Source organism: Lepidochelys kempii, chromosome 1 (assembly GCF_965140285.1).
Source record: "Lepidochelys kempii isolate rLepKem1 chromosome 1, rLepKem1.hap1, whole genome shotgun sequence".
NCBI lineage: Eukaryota > Metazoa > Chordata > Testudines > Cheloniidae > Lepidochelys > Lepidochelys kempii.
Window position 1 is genome coordinate 250,241,600 of NC_136380.1, and position 23,337 is coordinate 250,264,936.

The following is a 23,337-nucleotide window of genomic DNA, read 5'->3' on the forward strand; positions in this document are numbered from 1 at the left end:
TATCCTGAACGGTTGCAATGTGTTGTGTAAAGGTTCCCACCTTCAACAGCAGAAGTGGAAATGTTGCAATGAGTACAGAACTTATCACTGTTTGTAAATGGGTTTAAGAATGTCACGACACTTGGGAACTTTTGATAAAATGTGCTCTATAAATATCTGTTACCAACTTATCTGGTATCACTTTAATCAGGGTCACACAGTTTAACCCCTCCTATACCAATCAATCCATAAGTTTGTTTGCTATTCCACTATTTTAAGTGCCAGAATCATTCATAGCTGATAACCCTTTAATTGGTTTAATGTTTGACAATAAAGCTACATCTTTTAAACTGCCACAGATGGTGGTTTAATTCACAACTCCATCTGCTGTTTTCCTGTTGCCAATGCTCAATAATTTCCCGCTTTATTACTATTTCAATGTTTTCTTTTAACTACAGAACCACATTTCATCCAGGTCTGTCTTTTAAATCCAGAACAAGGTTAATGTATTGCTGTATATAATGATACTTTGTTTTGTATACCAGTAGAAGGAAAAGCAAGGTCGCAGTCTATGGTAAATCTAGCTATTGCTCTCAAATTACACACATCACAGGACACTAAAAAATAAACAGCCTGACAGAGAAGCCAATTCCGTCTTTGCCTCAGAAATGACAGGAAAAACCTTAAGGAAATGGCCAGTGGAACATGACACAGGAGTGCCACAAGTATAGCTCCACAGGAAACCTGACAACTCTCAGTCCTCAGTCTCTTTTCCATCCTCTCTTGATTCTCATTTCACTGAAACTTTGCTAAGTAACTACCAACAGGCTAAAATAACACGAAACCAAAAAAAACCCCACATTACATTTTCATAGCGGTTTAGCATACATAAGCTGAAGAAAACCTTCACTTCATCCATTCAAACATACTGATCAAGGCAATAGGGAGGAGTAGTCTGAACATAAACCTCCAGTTATGGGGCAAGAACTACTGAAAACTAAATAGGGTTAGCCATTCCAAGAGAAATATTTGTTTTAAATGCGAAATAAGGCATCAGTAAACAACACACAAAACCAAAACTAAATACTGCAGCCCTGAAAGCTACATAGGCAGAGACCTTTAGTGTGCTGTTCTAGAGTAAGTGCCCTAAAGTCACTTTTCTGTCCGTTGGCCTTCAACAGAACTCTCAATTGAGCTTCTGTTCTGGGGAGTGACTCTTTAAAAAGGCATTGTTGGGTTCCATGTTTCCTGTTCTTCAGTCAATTCCACATACCTGTAAACTCACCCTGGGATCTGAAAGTCAGACTGGATGTTCTCTGGCTAGCACATCATGTGCCAGCAATGTACATTGCCATGTACATTGGTCAAACTGGACAGTCTCTACGTAAAAGAATAAATGGACACAAATCAGACGTCAAGAATTATAACATTCAAAAACCAGTTGGAGAACACTTCAATCTTAGGTCGATTACAGACCTAAAAGTTGCAATTCTTCAATAAAAAAACTTCAAAAAAAGACTCCAACGAGAGACTGCTGAATTGGAATTAATTTGCAAACTGGATACAATTAACTTAGGCTTGAATAAAGACTGGGAGTGGATGTGTCATTACACAAACTAAAACTATTTCCCCATGTTTATTTCCCCCCCCTCCCCACACTGTTCCTCAGACGTTCTTGTCAACTGCTGGAAATGGCCCACCTTGATTATCACTACAAAAGGTCCCTCCCCCACCCCCCCGCTCTCCTGCTGGTAATAGCTCACCTTAAGTGATCACTCTCGTTACAGTATGTATGGTAATACCCATTGTTTCATGTTCTCTATGTATATAAATCTCCCCACTGTATTTTCCACTGCATGCATCCGATGAAGTGAGCTGTAGCTCACGAAAGCTTATGCTCAAATAAATTGGTTAGTCTCTAAGGTGCCACAAGTCCTCCTTTTCTTTTTGCGAATACAGACTAACACGGCTGCTACTCTGAAACAAAAGATCTTTGGGCCAAATTTAGCCCTCATTCACATCTCTGCAACACAATGGTTTTCAGAGGAGTTGCACTGGTGTACGGGGGTAGAAAAATGGATCAACTACTGGAACTCAAGCCTGATCTACACTTAACAATTAGATCAACCTAGCTATGTCGCTACGGGCTCTGGAAAATGTTGTGCCCTATGCAATGCAGTTAGGTCACCCGAACTCCCGGTGTAGATGGAGTTCTTCTGTTGACCTGGATACTGCCTCTTAGAGAAGCAGATTAAATACATCGATTGAAAAACCTTTTCTGTTTGTAGCATAGCTATACTCAATGATTCTGTTGACATGTGAGCAGCAGCAGAATCCAGTTCACTCTACCAGAGCTTACCACTCTACGGAGTTACAAGGAGTAAAAAGACAGGTTTCAGAGTAACAGCCGTGTTAGTCTGTATTCGCAAAAAGAAAAGGAGTACTTGTGGCACCTTAGAGACTAACCAATTTATTAGAGCATAAGCTTTCGTGAGCTATGAGCTGTAGCTCACGAAAGCTTATGCTCTAATAAATTGGTTAGTCTCTAAGGTGCCACAAGTACTCCTTTTCTTTTTAAGGAGTAAAAAGTAACACAAAAATAAAACACACCCTTACTTCTGACACTAGAGCAAGATCTGACTGAATGTACATGAGGAGCAGATTTGCTGAGCATGAATTTTTACAGTCTTTTTTCTGACATGAACTGCACTTCAAAGAATGTTGTGCATGCACAGGGGAGACCAGGCACCCAGCAGCCAAGTCCTCTCCATGCTTCCGAACCATAGAACGGCTTTGAAAACTGTCCTTTCTAAATTTAGGTTTCCCCTTTCTTCCTTAAGCTTTAATCTCTAGCCACATTGGAACATGTGAATATCAAGAGGCTGGTGATCGTGATGTACAGAATTTCCTTTTCCTCTTTACATTTTGTATAAAAAGTACCAGAAATAGGCAAAAGATGCCCAAGACACAGAGGTGGCAAGACTTTCAAAAATGGGAGCCTAAATTTATGCTCCTCTGTCCATACTTAGACACCTAAATAAGTGTGGACATAGGAGCACAACTTCTGGGGCTTAATTTCAGAAGTCTTGGTCTGAATGTAGAAGTAAAAAGTGAGCACCTTGGGTGAAGCTGCCACACTCCAAACACTGGATATGAATCCTTGCTGCGAACTGTCCTGACACTGGAGCAAGAGGACTGGTCTTTGAAATATCTCCTCTCCCCTGAAGTCCAGATTTTGAACACTTTCTGCTATGAAGCCTATCTGTCCACCAACGTTCCCTTTTCTGAATCACACGCTCACAGAAGCTATGCAGTGTTTCCTAAGCAAAACTATCCTTGAAACTATCACTGGACTATTAGTATAATCTCCTTGTGAATTATGTTGTATCATAGGGAGGCATGGGAAACGCATGACAACCTCCATGCGATCAATTACGGAAAGCGTAGGTCTAAAATATTCTGGTTAGTTCCAACAACTAAGTATCAAACAGGCTAGAGGTCAGCACTTTTGACAAAAAAAAAATCTAGCTTTCATTTTGCCAGTTTTTCTTTCTTTCACCTGTATATTCCAAATTGACCACTGACTATACACATAATAATTCTTGGAAAATTGTGAAGGGTTATGAGAGCATGTAGGCTTCTACAAAATAGAACAGTGTAAGCATGGAATTAAAATGTAAGTATTCGTAACACTGCTTCTTCTGCATGTACATACTAGCCACGTGATCAATGGGATTGATGAGATTCATTAACATATGCTTTATATTTTACCCTTTGTTCGTCCACAAAGCTGTAACACAACAGTACAATAAAAAGGACAATTGACAAAACCAGACACCTAGTTGGCCTAGGTAACCAATCTCCCTCATCTTGAAACTCACTCTGTTTTCCTTCTCAGGTTTCCTTTTTAAAGGTGACTAAAAACATTACAATTGGTTGGTAAACGTGTACGTGATTAGTACTGGATCATTTGCCTAGATTCTAAAGAGGAAATACACATCTTGGCCCATCTGTTTCAGACAGTGCTCTTTTCTTGCACCACATGAGCCACCTAAATCTTCAATAATTCAGCAGTTGCAGGAAGTCTGTACACAACCCCTTTGTGTTACGGCCATTCTTTTGAGTGAAGCATTGGACATCTTCCATGGAGGGTTTTAAATGGCATTGGGAGACAGAGGACCATATATAGATGGTGAATAGCAAATAAGGTCTCTAGCAGGTCTGAGAGCGGTACTCGGGCACAAACCTGTTACATGTGTTTTCCATTGTACTTCTCTATGAACACTTCAGGTCTTAAAGAGGGACTTTCATACTAGAGAAAGCTTAACAGACTAACTTAAATCTTTCACCTTTCTCAAGTTGTTCACAGTGTTTAAACTGGGAAGAAAAAGTGCTTGTTCCCCCATCCCTACAAGTGATGATTTACTCCAACGTTCTCTCCACATGCTGCAGTGAGGGTATGGCATAAATCACCTATCCTCCCATCCATTTCAGAGCTATTCTTCCATAATTCTTACTTATGTTTGCTAGTTACAGTATTTGCATTTAATAAAGATTTTACACCCAACAGCCCATTTTCTCCTGGAGTGAACTCAGAACACTATATTAATGATTGCACAATGTACCAATGATCATGTATTAATAGCACAATGTATTAATGATACCATAAGCAGAGTGATGTCGAAAGCACAGTAATCAGACTTCACTTCAGGTTCTAGAAGGAGAATCTGGGCTGTGAAGGACGGAATTTTTAATGAAACACCCAATAAACAGTTTTCAGTAATGTCAAAACATACAAATACTGACCCAAGTACATTTCTCACCCTGCTAATGCTCTTGTTTTTCAAATTTGCTTCAGTGTGAAAGTCTCTCTTTAAAGCATCCTTAGGGTTTGCTTTTACAAACCATTGTATGAAACCAGTGTTTCATCCATTATGTTTGTACCAGGGATGACATGTTATACACTAAGTCAATAGGTAAATCTTGAAGAATGTCATATTAAAATATTTAAAAAAATATAAAAATTCAGTGACCTGATGGCTCCGCTGGTCATAACCATACAGGCATCAGGATTAAATTCAATCTGGGCTCATGAAGGCTTGGAGCACTGGCTGGGGGATTGATTATAAACCTCAGAATTTCACTTAGACTGCATGTGCATAGCCTCATAGTTACCCTACCATACCAATGCTATCTATGCATACTATACCAATGCTGATTCAAGTATCAACCAAGTAAGGTACCTATATGAGGCAGATTCAGACATACCCCAAAGCCACCTGCTTGATGACCCCTTTTGTGGACCATAGTTCAGACCATTCATTACTACCCTTTGGTTCTGTTTGAAAATCCCAACTCCTAGTATCAAATAGTCAAGAACATCACTGTCTCAGTGAGAGACTCCTAAGCCTCCTGACCAATATTAACTTACACTTTCTCTATGCCACCATTTTAGATTTAATTTGATGTAAGTTAAAAATAAAAATACTCCAACAAACCAAAATTTACTCAGAATTTTCACTTGTATTATGCAGGTTACAATTGTGCAATGGCCAAATATTAGTAAACTCATAGCTAATTGTAAATTAAACTCTGGAAAAATAATGACAGACACTCCAAGACATGTACCATCATTACTGTGCCCCTTCATCCATGGGGACAGTAGGAACAGATAGAAATAAAATAACGGTCTCAAACAACAAATCTAAGCTTATGTTAATATTCTAAATGTCTTTGCCCCAAGTTTTATCTTTTGTAAGATTCAGTTTCACTAGATATGACTGAGATCCCAACGTAAGCTGTGGTTTATGGTAAATGTATACCTAGTGCTGGTGATCCTGCCCAGGCTGGCTTGCTTTCTGGCCACACAGCAAACTACAGATTAGTATATTTTATCCCTCGTCTTGTGAAAGCATATAGTATGAGAGTATTTATGTTTAGAAAACAAACGTACATACTTATGCTCCAAAATTCAACTGTGACTAAGAATTCTCAACTAGATTTCAATGTATTTTTAACAAAATAAATATCCAGCCTTTTCTTTTTGGACATTTTGCTTTTCCACTCTGAATGAGTTTCCGGATATATTCTTGGATTTAAAAAGGCCATGGTTTTACTTTGCAAACATGAAGATGAAGGGACACTTGAAGCTTCAGCACCAGAAAAAAACGAGGAGGAGTGCAGAGAGTAGCTCCATTTGAAAACACAGAGCTCTAACAATTATTGTTCTGGTTTGTTACAAGTAGCTCAGAAATCCTTTTTCCCCCCCCTAAGTAGTCTTACTGTTATTGTCATTAAGGTGATTTCCCGTTCTGGATCACACCTTCAATGTCTCCGATCCTATATAGTTTGTAATCCCGCAAAGCAGCAACACGAGCCACTTCACTAAAAACACTGGAGAGGTTAGAATTCTTGTAATCTCTCATCAAATGTTAATTCAGTCCATCTTGCTGGTAACAGGAAAGCTTTGCCTTCTTCTTTAAGCAAGGTGTCTCACCGTCTACTATTCTTGGTGGGGGTTTTGTGTGCGCGTGTGTGTTTTTTTAGGGTTAGCTTTTGACCTAAAGTTTTATTTTGTTCATTAGATCAAACCAAAGAGGGGCACAGTAATGCTAACAGATTAAGCAGGACAGCCAGCTCTGACAATACCACTTTGGCCTCCCTCTCCTTGCCTCCACACAAATCTCTCTCTTTCTCCTTCTGTTGCTGCTCTTTTCTGAAGTGTAATCTCTGGCGCTGTGGAAGTTTACTCTGATGACAGAAGAAAAACGTTGCTGATTTCCTTTGAGTCTTGCTTCCATAGGAAGCAGATACCTGGCAGATTTGCAAGAGCATGACAAATCAGCTGTGAAAGTTCTGAACTGTTGTCTGTTTCTGTGAGAGTCGCAGGAGCTCCTCTCTAATTGCTTTTATGAGAGATGCCGAGGAGTGACCAGTTTGGAGGTCCTCATTGGAACTGGTGGTGTAGCAGAGCCCCTGTCCCTGAAGGCTGCTGTGTGGAAGATGAGCAGGTGGTGCTGAAGGCTGTCTGGCCGAAGTCCTCTGCATCTGGAATACTGGTGAGGAAGAATATTCTTGATGTCCATACATGTGTGTCTGCAAAATGAAAAAAAAAAAAAGTGATTGTTCCTCCTATTCAAAATAAGATGAGCTTGAGAAAGGAGAAGAAAGAAGAAAGACAAAAGGCAGAGGAGAGAGAGAAAAAGCAGCATGGAGATATGTCTAACCCCTGCTAGTTCCCTACTGCGTGAAAGGGTGATTGTGCTTGTGAGGCACAAAACAAATAAGTTGCTGGCTTGTCCTAAGTTCAGGAATTCTCATTTTCTCTTCTAAGGTTTACAAAAATTTGGCCATTCTCTAATGTCTGATGTATAAATACAGAAAAAGATGGGAGAAAGTCACGAAGGACTGTCTTGTGGATAAGGCACTGGACTGGACTTGGTTTAATTCCTCACTCTGCTATCAACTTCCTGTTGGCCCTTGGGCAAGTCACTTAATCTCTCTGTGCTTCAGTTCCCCATATCTGTAAAACGGGGATACTAGTACTTCCCTTTTCCTACTCATTTCTGTCTTGTCTATTCAGACTGTGCAATCTCCAGGGCAGGAACTGTCACTATGTGTTTGGACTGTGCTGAGACCAACAGGGTCCCATTTAGTAAAAGTAGAACTAGAAGAAAGACTCAGCAAGAAAAATTTCATTTTTCCACTCTCTAGAGTTGTTTGAGCTACACAGTTTCAGAAACATTGCCTTGGTGTAGGCCCAATTGTCCCAAATTAACAAGGAATACACCCAGTTTTTGTTCTCTAGTGCTATTTGCTTAAGAAACAAAAGAGGGTCTTAGTTTAAGTGGGGAAGGAAAAGAGGGGACCCTAGTGAAGAAAACCGTATTCATTAAGCAAAACAATAAATTCTCTGTAGTCTCTTTTAATGGCTCTCAAACTGTGAATGGAGAAATCTGGCAAAGCAGTTGAAACTAGTAATGGACGACAGACAACTAAAGAATAGGCTTGGGATTTTTGTTAAAATGACAATCTTGAAATCACAGTCATCCTCATAATATGTAGGATGCTATCTTGCACAGCTCATGTATAGTGCAGCTGGGTTTTTTTGGGGAAAGGAGCTTTGATAGGAAAATGAAAGGATTTATGCTGGATAAAGTAGGACTTTTTTCTGTTATAAGTGGTATCCCATCTTGCTTGTGAGAAAGAAACAATTCCAGTTATTGGAAATAAATTAATTGCTGCTTTGATTTTTCAAAATAGAGGCATCCCGGCCAAATGCACTAAAATAATTCTTACCTGCAGTCTTTGGTTAGCAGACTTGACAGGTAGTCTAATTCTATATTAAAGAGGGACAGGTTCTATGGTCCCAATTGAAAAAAGCAAACAAACTCCATTTGACACTGAGGTTTTACCAGCAAATTAAGCTATTTTCAGAGTACATTAACATTAGAAGTCACTGTACGATTCAGCTTCTTATCTAGTAAAAAACAGTCAGTCAATAGTATACTGCAAGAATGGTTTCTTGGTGGAAGTAAAAGAGAATGTTTGCTGACTGTGGTTGTTGATTATTTTGGTTTTAAAGTTGCCTAGATGTTTTTTAATATCTTATTAAAAGCACAAGTGGCTACTGTTGGGCTCTAAACAAGTCTGAGGCTATAAAAACGGAGACACACTAGCTCACAATGCCACCAATAAAATGGATTATGACAACCAGTTGAAGATGATCTACCAGTAAAAAGGCACAAGGATTTGTACAAGTAGTTTTAGTCTATTATTTTTTCCTTTTCTTATCAAAACAAAGATGTTTTCTACCGTGCAGATAAGTATCAAAGTAACATGTACTGCTGTTAAGTGTTTACCCTACTTCACTGATGCTTTCTCAGGAGAATTCTTTCCTCCTTCATAATGCGCTCTATTTTGACACAGAAAGAGTACCAGTGATGGCTGTATTTTACTATTTCCTAAAAGAAATATAACAACCTGTTCTGGCTATCCAAATCCCTCTGAAACCAATGGAAAGCTTCCCACTGACTTCAAAGGAGTCTGTATCAAGCCTTCTTGGATTAGCTTAGTGGAAAAGTAGGATGAAGTGTAGTGACCTGCTTGCTGATTTTCTGTCAGGAAGCAAGACTGAAGACTCATATCTTAGCATATTCCAGAGAATATCTTCGAGAGTAAAGACTGTGGAAAGCAGAGGTACGAATACTGTAAGGTAACAGAATCCATCACAGGAACACGAAAGAATCAGAACCCACCTGTGTCAACCAGGGAAGAAAATATTCTAGTTCTAACCTTCCTAACTGTGGAGGATAATGTCAGAAATGTGTGTTCATATGAGAGAGACAGAGTGAGCGAGCGAGAGAGCAGGAAGAATGTTGGTGAAAAGGTCCCAAGCATCCAGGAAACATGACACCTGAGGAACGTAATTGTAACAAAGAAAACTTTTAAAGATGTCATCTTTCCAAAGAGGAGAATTGCAAAGATCTGAACTAGCGAAAGAAATCAGTCTGTGAAGATACAATAGAAAAAAACTTCCTTTCTGTTACAGGAAACTGTCAGATTAGGGCACGGATTTAGCATTTTTTTCTCTTTTTCCATTTAATTACACTTAGTAAGAAGGCGGGAAAGAACAACTGCCCCACTGGAGAGGCACACTAGGCATTCACGTGGGCTCTGTGACAAGCAACAGAACCGATGTTCTGTAGGGTGTGACAAAGTTCCTCCTCTGCCTTGGTGGATCCTGCGCTTATTGGCAGATTTTCTCGCCTCAGAGGTTCACGTCAGCCCTCAGTTTGACCACTTTCATGGCTCAAATCTGCCGTTCACTCAGTTAGCCTCATCACTGGCCAGCGTGGGGAAAGGAAGAAGAACAATCCCTGCAGTCTCTGATGATTCACCTAGTGGATCGGGGAACAGGCCAGAGACCTTCCCCTCTGGTGGAACCCACAGTCCAGTTCAACTCCTCCAGTATCGAGTAGGGAGTTGGAGGGATGAGGAGAACCCAGGCCCGCCCTCTACTCTGGGTTCCAGCCCAGGGCCCTGTGGATTACAGCTGTCTACAGTGGCTCCTGTAACACCTGTGTGACAGCTACAACTCCCTGGGCTACTTCCCCATGGCCTGTTCCCAACACCTTCTTTATTCTCATCACAGGACCTTCCTCCTAATGCCAGATAGTGTTATCCTCCGTCCTCCAGCAGCACGCCCTCTCACTCTCAGGTCCTTGTGCCTCTTGCTCCCAACTCCTTGCACACACCACAAACTGAAGTGAGCTTCTTTTTAAAACCCAGGTGCCTTGATTAGCCTGCCTTAATTGATTCTAGCAGCTTCTTGATTGGCTGCAGGTGTTCTGATCATCCTGTCTGCCTTAATTGTTTCCAGAAAGTTCCTGATTGTTCTGGAACCTTCCCTGTTACCTTACCCAGGCAAAAGGGACCTACTTAACCTGGGGCTAATATATCTGCCTTCTATCACTCTCCTGTAGCCATCTGGCCCAATCCTGTCACAAGGGTTTTAGTCAATGTTTTAATCTGCACAATTTTTTTTTTTTAGCAAACTGAGAAAACCTCATAAGCATCTGCATACAAACTGTAGCAGTCAGAAAGGAAAAAGAGCAGGGAACATAATTAAAATGTTACCACAGTTGACTAAAGAAAAGGATGTTTGCTGAAACCACATTAGAGCGACACGTGCCTATTTGAAATGGTAACAAGAGCTGCTAACTGAAAATAAGGGCAATAAAATCCTTTTAAATGGGTCCAGAAGCTTTGAAATGCTCGCTAACCACTCAGACAACTGATGGGAGAAAATCAAGAGACTGTCTATCAAGGAAAAAATTATTTAATGAAATGTCTGACAATATAGAGATAACATTGGAAGAGTGTATATGACAGGTATGGATGTCTGAAACAAACAACTGTTTACTTAGCATCTTGCAAAATGGGGCTCTGATCCTGACTGGAGTCTGAGCAATTCTGTAATACAAGTAATAAAATAATAAAGATATAATGGTCCATAAGCACTTGAGAAAAAAGCCCTGAAGACCGATAAAACTAAAGTCACTTGAGCTGCCTGGGGAAAGGGCTGAAGGACAAATTATGAGAGCTGTCAAACCAACATGGACCCTGAGATACCACTGGAAGAGGCATGGAACAGAGCCTGTAAGATCTCTCCGCTGAGTGCCGGTCCAGGTGTAAACGAGCATTCGGATGCTTACCTTGACCAGAATGGAATGAGTTACTTGGATACCACATTCCTAAGCATGGAAAAGGGGTACAGATATCTAGCTACATTAGACAAAAAGACCATTTTGGCCTTGTTAGCTATGTTTTGCATAGCATGAAGAGAGTCATATTTACATCCTGTCTGATTTTCAGAGGTGTTGAGCGCTCACAATTCCAACTGAAGTTAATAGGAAGTGCTCTGCATCTTTGAGAATCAGACCCCAATCCTGCTTAATTTTGTTTTTGTTGAGCCTCTCAATATTTTTATTAAATACATCTATTTTAAGACAACATGGAATATGGATCGTGGTGATTGCTAGTGGGGACAAATGCTGGTGGAAGTACACAAAGGGAGGAAATTCTCTTCCTCAGGGAGGGGACGAATTTGAACAGAGGTGACAACTTGAGAGTGGGGCGGACAGCCAGAGCATAAAGGGGTTATCTCCAAAAGGGTACCTCGAGAAAGCTGGCATAGGTCAGTATGGGTAGAGGAATGGTTTAAAGACCAAGTGCATGAAATGCTGGTGACAGATATCCACATCTTTCCTGAGAAAGACAATAGAGTAGCTGAAACATCACAACGCTTATAGTTTAATCAGAAATTTCATCTTCTGGAAGCAGTATTCTGTCAAAGCATGGTGCCTGTCCGGTAGTATAGGTAAACTAACAGATATGTTGTTGACAGGTGAAAGGAAAACACCTTGTCCAGAAATCTCTACTGCTGTACACGACACATCTAATTCTACATTCAGTACCCAGATTCTCTGCCCTTATGAACTGGTGCAGCTCCATAGAAGTAATGGAGCTGTGCCAATGCATGCCAGCAGAGAACCTGGGCCATTTACTTCAGTACTTTCGACCTGCAATTATCTCAAATTAAAGAAGTGCATGGAAAGCAGACTCGACCTCTGCTGGAGCTCTGGGGTAGAAGTGGTGAACTGTAACCAGAACACAGTGGTTAAAGGCCTTGAGTGAGGAAGCGGTTAGGGAAGAGTGAGTGAAAGAGGTTAGAGAAGCGGAGGTGAAAGAATAGCAAGCAAGAGAGGTTAGAAGAGCTAGTGAAGGTTGGAAGAGCAAGCGGAGGTTGTCAGAAAAGCAAGTGAAAGAATCATCGGAAGAAATTCCAAACAGCAACGAAGGCAAAACCTGAACATATCACTGCTTTAGAAACTATATAAATGTGAAACAGTACTCACTGCATCTCTCCTAGCACATTCATCCTCTCCACGATAGTGGGGCCACCCTGGTCCCCCCGGCTGGCCATGCCCTGCTCTGACTGAGGGAATCTCCACTTGTTGGGCTCCGATTCTGCTAGCAATTCCCACCTGAGTGAGGTGCTGTATCTGAGAACCTTAAAAGCAAATATTGGTTTTTCATCTTTATACACAGTAAGTTCGCAGGGCAGATAAATGACAAAAAGCTAACATATAATTTTTTGGGGGAGGCAGGAAGAAAAAGAAGCTTAGTTTTTGTTTAACACACAAATCGGGATCAGCAGACAGAAGAATATCAATGCAGATTAGAGAAGGGAAATGCATTTACTCTGGTGCAGCTCACTCAAAATTTGGTATTTTTCATTACCTTTCATTGATAACAAACATTACACACACATGCACATCAGACACTGAATGTACATCTCAGGTATATGCCAGTCATTAAAACAAAAATTACAGAAAGCCCTTACAATTTTAAATGCTAGTGATCTGGCAGCAAAGAGGAGACATTTGCTATTGCACCAACAGACCAGGAAGACCCTAAGTCTGCACACTGTTCTCTGTTCCATCCCTCACAGCCACAACATGAATGGCTATCCCTATATACGTTTTTTCCTGCTTTCGTTTGTGCTTAAAGATTAAACAGTACTGACATTAACCAACGGGAAGGTCAGTACACAGCTTACTTCCTTTATTAACTCAGCCTGGAACCTAAATCCACTCCCTTCCCACTGCTTTCTGCTGAATGCCAGGACAGCTATCATCATTAATTGCAAGAGAGACATTTAGCAACATGCCAAGTTTACTTTTCCCCAAATTTTCTCTTATGATGGGCCAAAATTTTTCTGTAAATACATTAGAAGCGAAATAACTTTAAAGATCTGCAGATACCTCAGGGTATGTCTACACTACGGAATAAGGTCGAATTTATAGAAGTCGTTTTTTTAGAAATCGGTTTTATATATTCGAGTGTGTGTGTCCCCACAGAAAATGCTCTAAGTGCATTAAGTGCATTAACTCAGCGGAGTGCTTCCACAGTACCGAGGCTAGAGTCGACTTCTGGAGCGTTGCACTGTGGGTAGCTATCCCACAGTTCCTGCAGTCTCCGCTGCCCATTGGAATTCTGGGTTGAGATCCCAATGCCTGATGGGGCTAAAACATTGTCGCAGGTGGTTCTGGGTACATATCGTCAGGCCCCCGTTCCCTCCCTCCCTCCGTGAAAGCAAGGGCAGACAATCGTTTCGCGCCTTTTTTCCTGAGTTACCTGTGCAGACGCCATACCACGGCAAGCATGGAGCCCGCTCAGGTAACCATCTCCCTATGTCTCCTGGGTGCTGGCAGATGCGGTACGGCTTTGCTACACAGTAGCAGCAACCCCTTGCCTTGTGGCAGCAGACGGTACAGTACGACTGGTAGCCATCATCGTCATGTCCGAGGTGCTCCTGGCCACGTCGGCTGGGAGCGCCTGGACAGACATGGGTGCAGGGACTTAATTTAGAGTGACTTGACCAGGTCATTCTCTTTACTCCTGCAGTCAGTCCTATTGAACCGTCTTATGGTGAGCAGGCAGGCGATACGGATTGCTAGCAGTCGTGCTGTACCATCTTCTGCCAGGCAGGCAAGAGATGAGGATGGCTAGCAGTTGTACTGTACCATCTTCTGCCGAGCAGCCATGAGATGTGGATGGCATGCAGTCCTTCTGCACCGTCTGCTGCCAGCCAAAGATGTAAAAGATAGATGGAGTGGATCAAAACAAGAAATAGACCAGATTTGTTTTGTACTCATTTGCTTCCCCCCCTCCCCTGTCTAGGGGACTCATTCCTCTAGGTCACACTGCAGTCACTCACAGAGAAGGTGCAGCGAGGTAAATCTAGCCATGTATCAATCAGAGGCCAGGCTAACCTCCTTGTTCCAATAAGAACGATAACTTAGCTGCACCATTTCTTATTGGAACCCTCCGTGAAGTCCTGCCTGAAATACTCCTTGATGTAAAGACACCCCCTTTGTTGATTTTAGCTCTCTGAAGCCAACCCTGTAAGCTGTGTCGTCAGTCGCCCCTCCCTCCGTCAGAGCAACGGCAGACAATCGTTCCGCGCCTTTTTTCTGTGCGGACGCCATACCAAGGCAAGCATGGAGGCCGCTCAGCTCACTTTGGCAATTAGAAGCACATTAAACACCACACGCATTATCCAGCAGTATATGCAGCACCAGAACCTGGCAAAGCGATACCGGGCGAGGAGGCGACGTCAGCGCGGTCACGTGAGTGATCAGGGCATGGACACAAATTTCTCTGAAAGCATGGGCCCTGCCAATGCATGCATCATGGTGCTAATGGGGCAGGTTCATGCTGTGGAACGCCGATTCTGGGCTCGGGAAACAAGCACAGACTGGTGGGACCGCATAGTGTTCCAGGTCTGGGACGATTCCCAGTGGCTGCGAAACTTTCGCATGCGTAAGGGCACTTTCATGGAACTTTGTGACTTGCTTTCCCCTGCCCTGAGGCGCATGAATACCAAGATGAAAGCAGCCCTCACAGTTGAGAAGCAAGTGGCGATAGCCCTGTGGAAGCTTGCAACGCCAGACAGCTACTGGTCAGTTGGGAATCAATTTGGAGTGGGCAAATCTACTGTGGGGGCTGCTGTGATGCAAGTAGCTCACGCAATCAAAGATCTGCTGATATCAAGGGTAGTGACCCTGGGAAATGTGCAGGCCATAGTGGATGGCTTTGCTGCAATGGGATTCCCTAATTGTGGTGGGGCCATAGACGGAACCCATATCCCTATCTTGGCACCGGAGCACCAAGCCGCCGAGTACATAAACCACAAGGGGTACTTTTCGATAGTGCTGCAAGCTCTGGTGGATCACAAGGGACGTTTCACCAACATCAACGTGGGATGGCCGGGAAAGGTGCATGACGCTCGCATCTTCAGGAACTCTGGTCTGTTTCAAAAGCTGCAGGAAGGGACTTTATTCCCAGACCAGAAAATAACTGTTGGGGATGTTGAAATGCCTATATGTATCCTTGGGGACCCAGCCTACCCCTTAATGCCATGGCTCATGAAGCCGTACACAGGCAGCCTGGACAGTAGTCAGGAGCTGTTCAACTACAGGCTTAGCAAGTGCAGAATGGTGGTAGAATGTGCATTTGGACGTTTAAAGGCGCGCTGGCGCAGTTTACTGACTCGCTTAGACCTCAGCGAAACCAATATTCCCACTGTTATTACTGCTTGCTGTGTGCTCCACAATATCTGTGAGAGTAAGGGGTAGACGTTTATGGCGGGGTGGGAGGTTGAGGCAAATCGCCTGGCTGCTGGTTACGCGCAGCCAGACACCAGGGCAGTTAGAAGAGCACAGGAGGGCGCGGTACGCATCAGAGAAGCTTTGAAAACCAGTTTCATGACTGGCCAGGCTACGGTGTGAAAGTTCTGTTTGTTTCTCCTTGATGAAACCCCCCACCCCTTGGTTCACTCTACTTCCCTGTAAGCTAACCACCCGCCCCTCCTCCCTTCAATCGCCGCTTGCAGAGGCAATAAAGTCATTGTTGCTTCACATTCATGCATTCATTATTCATTCATCACACAAATAGGGGGATGACTACCAAGGTAGCCCAGGAGGGGTGGTGGAGGAGGGAAGGAAAATGCCACACAGCACTTTAAGCACAGCACTTTAAAAGTTTACAACTTTAAAATTTATTGAATGACAGCCTTCTTTTTTTTTGGGCAATCCTCTGTGGTGGAGTGGCTGGTTGGCCGGAGGCCCCCCCACCGCGTTCTTGGGCGTCTGGGTGTAGAGGCTATGGAACTTGGGGAGGAGGGCGGTTGGTTACAGAGGGGCTGCAGTCTGTGCTCCAGCTGCCTTTGCTGTAGCTCAACCATACACTGGAGCATACTGGTTTGGTCCTCCAGCAGCCTCAGCATTGAATCCTGCCTCCTCTCATCACGCTGCCGCCACATTTGAGCTTCAGCCCTCTCTTCAGCCCACCACTTACTCTCTTCAGCCCGCCACCTCTCCTCCCGGTCATTTTGTGCTTTCCTGCACTCTGACATTATTTGCCTCCACGCATTCGTCTGTGCTCTGTCAGTGTGGGAGGACAGCATGAGCTCGGAGAACATTTCATCGCGAGTGCGTTTTTTTTTCTTTCTAAGCTTCACTAGCCTCTGGGAAGGAGAAGATCCTGTGATCATTGAAACACATGCAGCTGGTGGAGAAAAAAAAAGGGACAGCGGTATTTAAAAAGACACATTTTATAAAACAGTGGCTACACTTTTTCAGGGTAATCCTTGCTGTTAACATTACATACATAGCACATGTGCTTTCGTTACAAGGTTGCATTTTGCCTCCCCCCACCGCGTGGCTACCCCCTCAACCCTCCCCCCTCCCTGTGGCTAACAGCGGGGAACATTTCTGTTTAGCCACAGGCAAACAGCCCAGCAGGAATGGGCTCCTCTGAGTGTCCCCTGAAGAAAAGCACTCTATTTCAACCAGGTGACCATGAATTATATCTCACTCTCCTGAGGATAACACAGAGAGATAAAGAACGGATGTTGTTTGAATGCCAGCAAACATACACTGCAATGCTTTGTTCTACAATGATTCCCGAGTACGTGTTACTGGCCTGGAGTGGTAAAGTGTCCTACCATGAAGGACGCAATAAGGCTGCCCTCCCCAGAAACCTTTTGCAAAGGCTTTAGGAGTACATCTAGGAGAACCGCAAATGCCAGGGCAAAGTAATCCTTTCACATGCTTGGTTTTAAACCATGTATAGTATTTTAAAAGGTACACTCACCAGAGGTCCCTTCTCCGCCTGCTGGGTTCAGGAGGCAGCCTTGGGTGGGTTCGGGGGGTACTGGCTCCAGGTCCAGGGTGAGAAACAGTTCCTGGCTGTCAGGAAAACTGGTTTCTCCGCTTGCTTGCTGTGAGCTATCTACAACCTCATCATCATCATCATCTTCTTCGTCCCCAAAACCTGCTTCCATATTGCCTCCATCTCCATTGAAGGAGTCAAACAACACGGCTGGGGTAGTGGTGGCTGAACCCCCTAAAATGGCATGCAGCTCATCATAGAAGCGGCATGTTTGGGGCTCTGACCCGGAGTGGTCGTTCACCTCTCTGGTTTTCTGGTAGGCTTGCCTCAGCTCCTTCAGTTTCACGCGGCACTGCTTCGGGTCCCTGTTATGGCCTCTGTCCTTCATGCCCTGGGAGATTTTGACAAAGGTTTTGGCATTTCGAAAACTGGAACGGAGTTCTGATAGCATGGATTCCTCTCCCCAAACAGCGATCAGATCCCGTACCTCCCGTTCGGTCCATGCTGGAGCTCTTTTGCGATTCTGGGACTCCATCATGGTCACCTGTGCTGATGAGCTCTGCATGGTCACCTGCAGCTTGCCACGCTGGCCAAACAGGAAATGAGATTTAAAAGTTCGCGGTTCTTTTCCTGTCTACCTGGCCAGTGCATCTGAGTTGAGAGTGCTGTCCAGAGCGGTCACAATGGAGCACTCTGGGATAGCTCCCGGAGGCCAATACCATCGAATTGTGTCCACAGTACCCCAAATTCGAGCCGGCAAGGTCGATCTAAGCTCTAATCCACTTGTCAGGGGTGGAGTAAGGAAATCGATTTTAAGAGCCCTTTAAGTCAAAATAAAGGGCTTAATTGTGTGGACGGGTGCAGGTTTACATCGATTTAACGCTGCTAAATTCGACCTAAAGTCCTAGTGTAGACCAGGGCTCATTGAAAACTTTGAAAAACAGGAGCTGTTGATACTTTGTGACTGTTTGTTTTGTGCGGGGGTGGGCACATAGACAAGTTGCCTAACTTGCATGTAATATTTACTTTACTCCTCTTTCCTTAAAATAAATTTTTAAAAAATTATAAAACTGATATTTGGTTGTTCTTGTATCTTAATTGAAGGATAAAAACTGGTTAGAGTTCACCAGAAACAAAAACTCGCAGCTGATCAACCACAGAAACTTAAGGAACAGTTTACATAATATATTAAATCATCTATGAAATAATGAACCCCCTCACCACCATCACTTTGCACAATTATAGGGAGAGGAGAGCTGCAGGTCAAAGTTAATTCTCTGGACTACAACACTGACATGTCTAATTTAGAAATTCTTGAGCACTCCTATATTTTCAGTATTTTAATTCCCTCTCTTTTGGAAGAAAGTTAATAGAGACATTTACATGAGAACAGAATCTTTGTTTCTTAAGAGTTCATCAGCTCCTGCCGCTTAAACCCAATATGAAGTTAGAACCTTGTTTGCTATGGAAATTGTCTCACAGTCAGGAAGATGATTTCATGTGGTACAGATAGACTCTTCAGATACTGTTTTTATGCAAATGTCCCTAGTAAGAAAAAAGAAAAAAAAGATGCAGGATAAATAGGCAAAATTTTGCTGAACAGAATATTTTCTCCAGAAGGCATCAGTTACCGTTTAACTTACCACAAAGGAAATACTGCGGTCACCTGTCAAAAGTCAACATTCACTGAACTCTTTTTGAAATGCTGAAGTTATTTCCTATTCTAAGGCTATCTTTTCACTACAAAAAAAAAGGGTTTTTTTAACCATAGGATAACTAATATACATTAGCTATCCCACTGAAAAATCCTAGTGGCACTGTAGTTTTTACCACGAGGCAGCGAGGCTCAGGTCTGGGTATGATGATGATCTTGCCTTGCAAGCTAGCAGTAAAAACTACAGTGCCCTGTCTCCACTAGGGGATAGCTAGCAATAGTTAGTTGGCAGTGAAAACAAAGCCTAAGTTTGGAGTATACCATCTACGGTGACCAGATGTCCCGATTTTATAGGGCCTGTCCTGATATCAGAGGCTCTCTCTCCCACCCCTATTTTTCACACGTGCTATCAGGTCACCATAGTACCACCTGATGGCAAATGATGACTTTTAGTAGGGACAACTATATATGGAACATATTGGAAAAAGGTGTAATATTCCAGTGCACGTTCAGTATAAACCCAAAGTACCTGCAGTGCTTCCTACTGGTCGTGGCCGTGCCACCGATGGCATTTCTTCTGGGTATAGCCCTCTGGAGGAATACTGAACATCAGATTGTTGCTGGTCTGGGTGCATTAACTCTGCAGGCTGAAGGAAACCCGGGCCAAAACTTTGCCTGTTGGCAGAGCAACATAAGATCACACTGACTGATCTTTCCACAGTGAAAATATTTACACTTGTCCCTTATACTTAACCCTATTATGATCACTCATGCGTATTTTTACCGTAGCTGCTACAAAAAGAATTAAACTTCATTACCATAATCCTCTTTCGTAACATGCACTTCATAAGAATAGGCTTGTACAAAGAATAACACAGGAGTTGGAACACAAGCATTTTCATGGATTGGGGTGGCTTCAATCCACTGAGAAGGGTTTGAAAAAAAAGAAAGATTTACTTTTTCGCTGAGGAAAACCATCATCACTACTACCTCAAAGCAACCACAGAACAGGACAGAGTCAAATTCACTTCTAATGTAAGCAAGTTCATCTAACTTCACTGACTTCAGTCGAAACGCACCTGCGTAATTTAGGGACCCAAAAACCCTACTAACTAATGTTGCTGAGTCAGGGGCTTGGATCTAAATCAACAGGAAGAAAGTGCAAAATGTAACATGTATTTGGCAAACAGAGATACCATTTGGTTTATGGGTACTTCCCTAAGTGTTATCAATATTTGTTGTGTTGAGCTCTAGAAATTTTCAAACATCCTCTGATTATATATGATACATCGCACCATGTCACGTTGTGTCGTGACACAGGTCAAGAGAAGGTATGTTAACATCCCTACTTCCTGCAGTGCGATTATTCAAAGGCAGTCTCCACCAATGGTGATAATCATAACTCCACAATTGTTTGCTTACCAAGGGTAGTCTAAGGTGACTTAGCATTAATAAAATGTGTCAGATTGACAGCACTGGAGAGGAAAGCCTATTCATTGAACTGTTATACCAGTGTGATTCACCCTGAGCTGGAGACATCACATTTAAGGATTAGCTTGATCTCCACTGTCTATCGAATTCTCAATTTCTCTGCTGAGTGTGTCAACATGGTGCCAATCAGTGCTCATTGTGAGAGTGCTCTCTGTGACATGGACTCCCATTTAGCTACACCCTCAATCCTGCAATGAGCTCTGCAGGAACTCATGTGCCCAGATTGAGCATTTTACAGGACTGGGACCCAAGTTTCTATACTATGCTCATCACCCTGGTGTCTGAGTAGCTTTTTCCTAGGAATTGGGCTATTTATTCTCCCCAGATTTTTATTCCACTCATTAACATGACCACCAAACAGTCATCTGATTGTATCTCACTCAAGCCATTGCTGACCTGGGGAGCATTTGAACCAGTGACCTACATAAGAAAGGCTCAGAGGACTGCATGACTCAGAAAGTTGGTAATGGGATGTGGAACCTAATAGAGAGAAACCAGTAATTTAAAATACAATACATTAGTCATTTAGGATACAGCCTAACAAAGAGTTCTGAAGGGTTCAAGAGAAACATTTTTAGTTTGGAACAGCCACTCTCCCCCTATATCCCATGGACTTGTTCCTAATTATCTACTCAGCAACTCCAGAGAAGTGATTTGGAACCAGCTTTCCAAGCATCATGGGACATTAAAATGCATGTCTGAAAGGGGTTTAACGATGCCTATTTGGGGTTGTTATCTGGGGACCAGTAAGAGTGCAACAGTGAGAGAAGCGCCCATATGGTATTTCATGCCTACACCACCAAGCTGGAACCTTATAATCAATAATCTATTAGAATCATTTTAGATGTTTCCTTTCAAAGGAAATATCCTCCCAAGATTACAGCTGAGGGTATTATTTTTGTGCAAAATTATTTTTTGAGGGGGGTATTTCCATTACTGTTGCTCTTTCTGTAGATGAAAGAAGTTCATGTTTAACAGCTCTCCTCAAGCCTCCCATTATAATAAATGATGGTTTTAACTACCCTTTACCACTAGTTAGACATCCATGACAGGTGATGCAAAATGGATACCTGTATCATTACCTAGCTATTGCTGGTCCTAATTTGGATCTGACAGACTTTCCAGTCCTGGTTTCTATTTTCCAGACCAGCCTTCCATCTGGCTTCTCTAGTTTCAATGGAAAGGTTTCACTTCTAGCCAATTTAATTGGAAAAAACCCTTTGCAAATCAATTTTTAGATTTAGACATTCTCAGCATGCTCAAGATCAGTGTATGTCTATTGCATGATGCAACATTCATACCATGATAATGGCTGCCAAGCCCCAGTATCAGCACAGTAAGTAAGTGACCTAACTTAATACGTTTTGCCTTTCTGCCCAGGTTGGTTCCAGCCCATTAAATATGTTGATTGCATTAGTATAGAGAAAAGGGAACAATCTGGTTTCCCGATCACTGTTCCGTGCATTGGCTATTTAAGCCATTGGACTGTGACGTTAATAATGTCGACCTGTAGTGATTTCAAAACACTCCCCTTCCTATTTCTATAGGTTTCTGCATTGTTTCTACCAGTTTCATTATCTTTGTCTTCAGGAAATGAGTGTAACCTTCTTTACTAGAATACAATACATTTCTTCCCTGCTCCGTCACGATGTAAAATGAAGAAGCTGTGGTATTTTATACGGTCTTTAAAGAAACCTTCCTGTGCAGGTCAATGAAGTTGCCGGTTGTTACTTTAACCCTATGGCACTAGCAGGTCCTGGGTTTCCACCACCACCACCACCTGTGGTATTAATGTTTAACTTAAGGAAATTCAACCTGCGGGTACCAAGGGGCTCAGAGCCTTTTGAAAAAGTAATACACAGTGAAGGTACTGCCTTGTTCAAGGATTTGATAACTGGCTACGGAGCCTTTCACTATTAGCCCGCCTCTCTAAATCTGAGACAGGTTGAGAGTGAATGAAAATTGTTAATCATTGATGCCTAGTGGTGATCTACATACAGTGAGTTGGTGATCTCAGTACAGTTTCTAATGTGCTAGTGTCTCAATCACAAAATCATCTTCTCACGTCATGATTGGCCATATCAGCCAAGACCTCAAAGAGCAAATGTGCATGGGGACTAAATTCCCCTCTCCCCTTCTAGAGGTGATCCTTTCAGTCTCAGTCCCATGGGCAGGGAAAAACTGTCCATCCCCATTCTGCAGATAGAGGTTTTCAGTGCCTAGGACTGTCAGCACAGCCCTTCTCCAAGAACTACATTCATTTTAAAATAAATAAAATAAGGAAGTAATACACTATGTATAAATCAGACCCCGACTTTCTCTTGGAGCTTTGTCCTGAGGAGAATTTGTGCTCTGACACATCTGTCTCCAAGGTTAGCAGGTGATCTTCCCTTTACTGGGGTAAGCTTTTGGGACTGTAACTTGCTCCCACTTGATAATGTATATTGAACATTCGTGATTATATGGGAATTAAAGGGAAAGCCAAATAGTAAATTTGGAGTTGGGAGGGAAGGGAGGTATTTATCAGTTGTAAACCTACGAGGAATAATGTTTCCCTTATATAGCTATATAGATTGGGATTTTCTCACCTCCATCTTCATATGAGACTACCACAGCAGGGCCAGGAGAGCCTACGAGATAGATCCCCACTGATTTTATACAGGTGGGCTTGCTACCAGGCCTTCTCTGAGAGGCCCCCTTTGCTCTGGAATTTATTCCCCACTTGGCCCAAAATAAATTGAATCTCTTAATCTATAATGCATGCAGGGAAGACCATTTATTTACAGGGCTTTTCAAGAGGGCAGAGGGAATGGACAAGAGGGAGTCTTTGTGTGGAGTGAAGTACATTTGGTTGCTCTGATTTACTGTTGGTTAATTTAATTTTTTTTATTATTAACATCTGACATTTGAGCATGGGCAGTGTTCCACTATTCATTCAGCATCTGGCACAAACCTTAATCTCCCCTAACTAC

The 23,337-nt window shown here is 42.6% G+C and overlaps 1 protein-coding gene across 7 annotated transcripts in view; it reads right to left on the reverse strand.

The window, feature by feature from the left end:
* Positions 1 to 2,527: 2,527 nt before the first annotated feature.
* The window catches only part of KIAA1549 (KIAA1549 ortholog), a 221,147-nt gene continuing 200,337 nt past the window's right edge, over positions 2,528 to 23,337 (reverse strand). For 3 of the 7 annotated variants that reach the window (XM_073322875.2, XM_073322886.2, XM_073322866.2), the window contains 3 exons: positions 19,404 to 19,549; positions 12,399 to 12,553; positions 2,528 to 7,074 (listed from right to left, as the gene is read on the reverse strand). In XM_073322875.2, coding sequence (XP_073178976.2) covers positions 6,820 to 7,074; positions 12,399 to 12,553; positions 19,404 to 19,549 — 556 coding nt within the window. In that variant the 3' untranslated portion in view covers positions 2,528 to 6,819. The other 4 variants (XR_012156097.2, XR_013634976.1, XM_073322896.2 and 1 more) reach the window with 4 other exon arrangements.